Genomic DNA, 7,209 nt, shown 5'->3' with positions numbered 1-7,209 from the left:
GCTAGCGTGTGGATCCACTTGGTTGGTGTTACTGAATCGCTTCTGGTTTTGATATTGAAGTTGCTGGTAGATCTTATTTGGATTCAGATTGTTTGGACTAGGGCTTCGCGCACTAGGGATATTATGTGTTTGTATGAACCCATTTGACTTCATTATCTCTATGTTGGCCGCAGGATGCCAACTGGTAGGGGGTGCGCTCATGCTTGAGGTTGGAATGGGATTTGTGCTTACAACTTGTGGCCGCTGCCTCATTGTCATGACTGATTCTCTATTTGCTGCCTGCTGCTGCTGGAGGTTCTTAAATTCATTTCCACTAGCTAAATAGCGAGCTTCAACCCTCGAAGCAAGCTGAGGTGACGGGGATGGCGATGATGGGAAAGAGTAAGAAGACGAAGGAACCTGTCCTGTATTTGGCCACCTTTTATCAGCCAAAGCAGCAGATTGCTGAGGTTTTGGCCACTCTAACTTCAGTTCAGATCGTTTCATAGGCTGAGCCAACATTTTGTTCACTAACTCTGTTGTGGAGGGTGATCTTGTATAGTTAAAGCTCTTGTCATCTCTTGGTGGCTGTAAACCAGGTGATGGAAGAGTTTGTGTTTCTAGCCTTTCTGCATCTGAATTCTGATAACCTATTCCTACTGTATGTTTACCATTAGTGGGTGTAAGAGGATCACCAGATTCTTCTTGTTTCACTGGCACTGAAAACTCATCATATCTTGTGCCTTTCATGACTTGCACTGCTCTGTCCAAATCACCCTCTGCTTGAACAACTGCACGCTCTATTTCCTGCCTTGTACAATTAAGTTGTAGCTCCATTTGTGTAATCCTAGCTAGTTCGTCTGTAATGTCTATTTTCAAATTCGCAGGAGTCTTAATGATTTGCTTCTGAATTTCTTCCTCGCCCCTGTCAAAATACCAATGAACAGATTCCTCAACTTTGCCATCATTCATCATCAATGCCGTAGTAGCATGCTCTTGAGATAGTCCCATAGCGACAAGCTGCTGTGTAAGGGCTTCGAGTTTTCTGGACATGAGATACGTGGTACACTTGTCATACAAATCCAGAGCCCTCCTCTCCTTCTGGCGTTGATGTTTTCTCTCATTCTTTTGGCGAACTTTCTCACGCTTGTCATTGTCAGCACCTGGTATCACCTCCTGCTTGAGGGGAAGATTGGTTGTGAACTTCTCCTTGTGATCTTCGGAGTCGCCCGAGCAGCTACCGTTGTTGGAAACAGAATCAGACTCAACCCCATTATTCACATCAGCCGCCTCGTGGTCTATACTGCGGAAACGACCATACTGAAGTGGTGGGTCAGAAGAAGCAACGGAGACAGAATCAAGAACCTGAAATGTTCCTAGAAGAGGATTATAAGCATTAGCTGCCATACTACTGGTATTCCCATTAAGCGAAGGCGAAGGCTGCTTTGGTGATGCCTTGTGAGCTGCTTCTTTCCCAGTTTTTTTATCCTTTGACTTAGACTTAGTTGCTGGAGACATCTCTGCAAAGAACATCAATACAACACCTAACGTATCAAGAAATGAGCAAAAAACATAGTCAATAAATAATAAGATGAGAGATACTTGTTCTTCTTAAGACTACAACACAGCCCTCCTATGTATGAGATTCTCCTAAAAAAGCTACAACAAACACATGGACAGAAGAAGAAGATTCATACAACAAGAACCCACAAGACAAAACTTGAAAGGGTAAGACCAGTAAAATAGTGAAATGATGATACTTTTTTTTTCCAAAGAAGAAATGAGCAAAGCATGCGAAAAGGTCTCAAATTTGGTAAAAGCGAGCTAAGGGGAATTACAAATACAGAGCGAAAGAAGGTGGAATCAGGAAAAAGGAAATGGACCGACATACATAAGCTTTCTGATTTCTCTTTAAAAGTTTTGGCAGCAAACAAAATTGACCCACAAGAAGATTTGGAGAAATTGGGCGAAATCCCGAAGACGGACGATAATACGAATTACAAAAACAAGGAATCGAAAGAGAGAAGAAGCTGGACCTGTTGTGTAGAGAAGAAGATTTGCTTTTGATTTTGGAGATCGATGTACAGTTTTATTTTGTCGTCGTCGAAGGCGAAACTGAATCGGAAGAGATGATTTTTTTTTTTTTTAGGGTTTTGTTTGTTATTTGGTTTGGGAGAGAAATAGGAAAAATGTTTTATGTTTTGTCAATCAATAAAGAGAGAGAGAGAGAGAGAGATTGATATGTCAGTCAGCCAATGGATATGTCACACTTGCTTGTTTCGTTTTTTTTCTTCTTCCAACTCTTTCTTTTTTTATTTTTAATTAAGCTAACTAAGCAACTATAATTCATTTCGTTGTTTTGTTTTAGGCTTTTTTAGCTATGCAAATGTACTGTAATTATATTTGTTTTTGTTTTGCAATGAAGGATATGAGGTCAGAGGTCAGAGGTCAGAGGTCTAGTAGTGTATGGTGTTTTTAGGCGTGGCTTAAAAAAATGTGGTTTAACAAGTCAAAGCAAATCCTTCTACAGAGGAGGTGGCTTAGATCATGATGCTTAGAAAATGTGGTTTAAACATAAGGTATTTATTAGAGCGTTTATGACTTGTCAAATACTAAGCAGATGTGTTTTACCGGAAATTAATTGTACGCCCCTCTTCGCAACATGATATGCAGGGGTGGGTTGGAATTTCGTCGAAATGTTTGGTGTGGGTACCAGGAACCTGATTGAACGTTACATGAAAACTTAAAAAGAATGGAGGCTAACCGGAATGTGGCACGAACTAATATACAAGTTTGGACAAATGACTCCATAGAATTTTAATTTTTAAACAACAAACCCGAGGGACGAACAGTCGAAATGTTTGCATTCTTACCAAAAAGGCAAAAAGGTTTTTAAACCGTACTTACTATGATTATCGCTAACTTTAGTTATTACAAGGAAGATAATTTATATATAGCTCTTGAAACTCTATTTACGACCTTACAAATCACTAAAAGTTACACATGTTAGGATCTTTTTCGACCTTTTAACTCACATAAAAGTTACCATATATTTAAAACTGATTACTGTTCTATATATATATATATAACTCATACACAGTTATGAAAAAATAACAAGGAACTAAAAACACAACATAACACAAGGCTTTTATTGATCCATACATGTAATTGCAGAGGAAGAATAGGCGCAGTCCCCTGCCTTGTTGGGTATAAAAGCCCCCCAATATACAAATTAACAATAGTTGGTATCTGTATATGTGTGTATATATATATAAATATGTGGGAGTTGGAGAGTTTTGGTAATCATCAATCATCTTCTCTGGAAATTGAAGGCTTTAATGGCGAAAGCAAAGACAAGGGAGAAGAAGACGCAAAAGGCCACCACCATTATAGCAGAGACTCCTAAGAAGTCATGTTTGTATCCCATTACATCCTCAAGCAGTTGTTTCACCATCACTTGATGGATACCATCTGAGAGTTTCACCCTTCTCTCATCATCTCCATACTGAGATACCAATAGTCCATACAGTGTCCACGCCACTGGGTTTGCCCAGTAGTACCATCTCCACCACAGTGGAATCCTCTGTGGTCCGAAACATGAGATACAAAATCATAGAAAACAAAAGATAAATAATGAAATATAAGTAATATGTACCTTATATGGTATCATGAAGCCACTGAATAGGTTCCAGAGCATGTAGAAAGGTGCTGCTATGATTGAGGCAACGTTGTGGTTTGGGGTGATTGCTGTTGTCATCATCCCGTAGAAGGTGAAGTACATTATCGAAAAGTACATGAAGAATAAGTACCACAAGAACTTCACCGCTGACCATTCAAACGCGGCCATGGCATAGAATATACTGCTGTATATTGTGGATTGTGCTAGCACGTATGGAAACTCTATAAACACCTGAAAAAAGTTTAACGTGTTGAGATTTTTAAAACTCAAACGGATATGTGATTAAGAGAAGATAAACATATGTGTGACCTGTGCAAATGCAAAGGGAAGTGCCGAGTACATTCCTGCTGCTCTCTCGCGATATGAAACAAATCTTTCTATGGAGACAACAGGCTGTGCAGCGGTTGCATTGGTGATTCCAATGAAGAGAACTGCCGCATACATCGATCCCATTGCATTAAATAATTGTTGTTGAGTGTCCCTAATACATGAAGAATTTTTTTAATAGGTTAGGCGATAGAAATGTGCCACTTTACAGAAGTGGAAGCTGCATGTTTATTTTTACCTTTTTGAGCCAAATTTCCAACATATGGTTCCAAGCATCAAAGAGATAATCACAGTGTAGAAGAACCGAACTGCAGTGTATTGTGGGTTTCGCCAGTATGAGAGGTTTTGTTTCCACAGACAAGCAACAAACTGACTATAGAGTGACTGAGAGTATCTGGTCGGAAACTCGACTTCTTTTGCAGTATTACTTGGCTTGCTGAGGACTTCGATCAGCTCCTTGTTGCGTCTGCAGTAGAAAAGGAGACAGGGAATATGGTAAACAGAACTTGTGGAAAAGCTAATATTTGAATTCCACATGCATGGGGAAAAGTCACATACTGACACAGATTTGAATTCCTGTAAATTTCAGCAAAATCAACTCCAAGACGGTGTTCTTCAGTGGAAGAGGTGACGTCAAGCATCCACGCTGCCGGATTATGGCCAGGTTTGATCTTTTGCACTCCTTCAATTGACTAAGGAAGCAAAGAGTAATTGTAAAGAGACTTGAATTTACATGTATTTCTAGTTCATGTATCAAGAATAAAGGCTACCTCAAAATACTTGACAAGTTCACATGATTTTTGACCAAGTGGACCAGCATATATGAGCTCTCCACCACGTTTCATGAACAAAAGCTGCAGAGACAAAGTTCAACAATTCGACAGACTGTTTGATTTTATTATCCAACTTTATTGTTTGAAGAACCAACCTCGTCAAATGACTCAAAAATATCGATGCTAGGCTGATGAATCGTGCAGACGATGGTTCGCCCTGTGTTAACAATATTTCTTACAGTCCTCATCACAATGGCAGCTGCTCTGGCATCCAACCCTGAAGTTGGCTCATCCATGAATACTATAGAAGGGTTCGCAACTAGCTCAACAGCAATTGTTAGCCTTTTCCTCTGTTCAGTTGATAAGCCATCAACCCCAGGGAGACCGACCAATGCCCCGCTCAAAGAGGTCAGCTCCACTAGCTCCATCACCTCATGAACAAACGCCTCCATGAATTTGAAGTTTAGAGATGCATGTTAGCATAATCCAAGAGGATAAAAAAACATAGGCAGGAATGATTGAATGATGATGTTACCCTTTGTGTTTCTGAGTCAATGTCAGCTGGTAAACGAAGGCATGCCGAGAAAAGTAGAGATTCAACAACAGTTAGGCATGGAGAATGAACATCGTTCTGCTCACAGTAACCTGAAATTCTTGCAAACGTTTCCTGCCTTTTGGGAAAACCAGATATGTACACATCGCCTTCTATAGTTCCTCCGGTTTTTCTTCCAGCTAAAACATCCATGAGCGTTGTTTTACCCGCACCACTTACTCCCACCAATGCTGTAAGAACACTCGGTCTAAAAGCTCCAGTAATATTCACAAGTAGCTGCAACCTGTCTTCTAGTATCCCTTGTTCTTTTAGTCCCTGAAAGTTTTGTTGCATGAGCTAAGACTGCTAGCTAGAGAATATAAAATGCCTTAAAACTAATATACAGTGCCTAAACACTGTAGATACATATATTACATACCAAGGGAACATCCACATAGTAGTTGATATTGCTGAAAGACAATGATAGTGGTTGAAACGGGAGAACCATGCCTCGGTTCTTGAAATATTTTCCTGAGCCAAAGCATTAGCTTTCTTTCAGTTTCAGTAAACAGATTAGAAAGGAAAGATTTTAATTTGTTTCCTCACCATGTATTGAGCCTGAATGCTGCAAGTACTCTCTTAGTTCCACAACAAACTCATCATCACCTTTCCTTTTCTTTTCTCTCTCATCCAACTCTTCTCTGGATACAACAGCTTGAAACTTGCCCCAAGCTATGAATAGTTTACACGGATTTGGATAGAATTAGCACAATGGTTTATAAAAAGCAGATAGTTGATGCTTTAGGTATACAGATAATATGAAAAGCTTACGGTTGAGATGTGCTAGGAACAGCGTAAATAGTATATTGAATAGAACTGTGTATCCAAGCAAGGCACCGATACCGATCCAATACCAGTAGTTCCCAGAGAACAAACTTCTTTCTTTCAACAATGCCAAACCAAGAGAGTCGCTGGTATGATTCCCAGCACTCTACATAATTAAACAGGAAAAACAACCATTAACTACAATAATAGTATATTCCACATTCTATGGTGTGTTTCAGACCATATGCAAACCAAATATATATACACCTTTGAGCATGGATAATAGAAACACCAAAAAGTATAACTAAAGTAGCACTTTATGTTTGTAATATTGTCACCTTTTGCCAATTATGGCCAAGAAACTCATTCACGGAAGCTGCGTTTTGAGCATACATCAAAGGAGAAACCCAGTAACCCCAAATCCACCAGCTTGGTATGCTATCTGGGAAATTAAACAAGAGAATGAATGAGTATTCATGTGGTAAAAAGAGAGTGTTTAAGTACTCCAAGAGAAAGTATGAAGACAAGACCTCTGGATATTATAAATCCTCCAAGCGTCATGACCACCAGCATTGCAAAGGACCCAAACGTATTGGCAACTATCATATGTCGGCCTAAAGAACCCATAACGCGGAAAAGACCCAAGGACATCTGATGCAGAGAGAAATACAGCAAGAACTGCTGAAGGAACCTGAAGGAAGGTTAGAGAAGGTCACTGTTACTTATGTTAAGCAACCAAACCCTTTCCCAATTTACAAGAATATATATATACCTGGAGAAAAGAGGATCATATCCAATTGTATAATATGTTACTGCCACCCATGTTGCAGATTCTATTATTGAAGTAGGGATACTCAAAAGCCAGGAAGGTAATGTATAAGCCCAGCTTGGGTAAAAATGTAAGTCTCTGTGCTTATAAAGAACAGGAAGCTTGGCTACTAGCATTGGAACCTCGGTGAATCCGTTAAAGAGAATGATAACCATGGAAAAGTAAAGCGACCCAAGATATATGTTGCCATCATCAATAGTCTTGTGGTGCATTGTTGTCCGGCAAAAGACAGTCATTGTGATTAAGGCAACTATAAGAAGCTGCA

At 39.6% G+C, this 7,209-nt stretch overlaps 3 protein-coding genes across 3 annotated transcripts in view; all 3 read right to left on the bottom strand.

The window, feature by feature from the left end:
- Positions 1–2,172, bottom strand: part of LOC104752591 — a 3,573-nt gene extending 1,401 nt beyond the window's left edge. The window contains exons 1-2 of the mRNA XM_010474780.1: positions 2,016–2,172; positions 73–1,523 (exon numbers count right to left, since the gene is read on the bottom strand). Of these exons, the coding sequence (XP_010473082.1) occupies positions 73–1,512 (1,440 nt within the window). The 5' untranslated portion in view covers positions 1,513–1,523; positions 2,016–2,172. The remainder of the gene's footprint in view (positions 1–72; positions 1,524–2,015) is intronic.
- LOC104754067 (ABC transporter G family member 32) lies at positions 3,091–7,201 on the bottom strand. Its single transcript, XM_019237930.1, has 14 exons — positions 6,888–7,201; positions 6,646–6,806; positions 6,454–6,557; positions 6,122–6,281; positions 5,897–6,022; positions 5,730–5,821; positions 5,294–5,626; positions 4,914–5,204; positions 4,756–4,839; positions 4,544–4,677; positions 4,224–4,451; positions 3,968–4,139; positions 3,635–3,889; positions 3,091–3,562 (listed from the first exon to the last, which is right to left on the bottom strand). Exons 1-14 carry the CDS (start codon positions 7,178–7,180, stop codon positions 3,290–3,292), a joined length of 2,706 nt encoding a protein of 901 aa, XP_019093475.1. The 5' UTR covers positions 7,181–7,201; the 3' UTR covers positions 3,091–3,289.
- LOC109129556 (ABC transporter G family member 32-like) overlaps positions 7,186–7,209 on the bottom strand; it is a 2,802-nt gene continuing 2,778 nt past the window's right edge. Inside the window, exon 4 of the mRNA XM_019237857.1 lies at positions 7,186–7,194. Coding sequence (XP_019093402.1) covers positions 7,186–7,194 — 9 coding nt within the window. The remainder of the gene's footprint in view (positions 7,195–7,209) is intronic.

The sequence above is a fragment of the Camelina sativa genome, chromosome 16 (genome assembly GCF_000633955.1).
Source record: "Camelina sativa cultivar DH55 chromosome 16, Cs, whole genome shotgun sequence".
NCBI lineage: Eukaryota > Viridiplantae > Streptophyta > Magnoliopsida > Brassicales > Brassicaceae > Camelina > Camelina sativa.
Note: the sequence above shows the minus strand (reverse complement) of the source record. Positions and strands in the feature narration are given on the sequence as shown.

Coding starts and splice junctions, on each gene's coding strand:
- LOC104754067 (XM_019237930.1), bottom strand. CDS start 7,180: ATGACTGTCTTTTGCCGGACAACAATGCACCACAAGACTATTGATGAT. Junction 6,023..6,121: donor GTTCCTAGCACATCTCAACC/GTAAGCTTTTCA, acceptor AACTATTCATAG/CTTGGGGCAAGTTTCAAGCT. Junction 3,890..3,967: donor TTCCCTTTGCATTTGCACAG/GTCACACATATG, acceptor AACTTTTTTCAG/GTGTTTATAGAGTTTCCATA.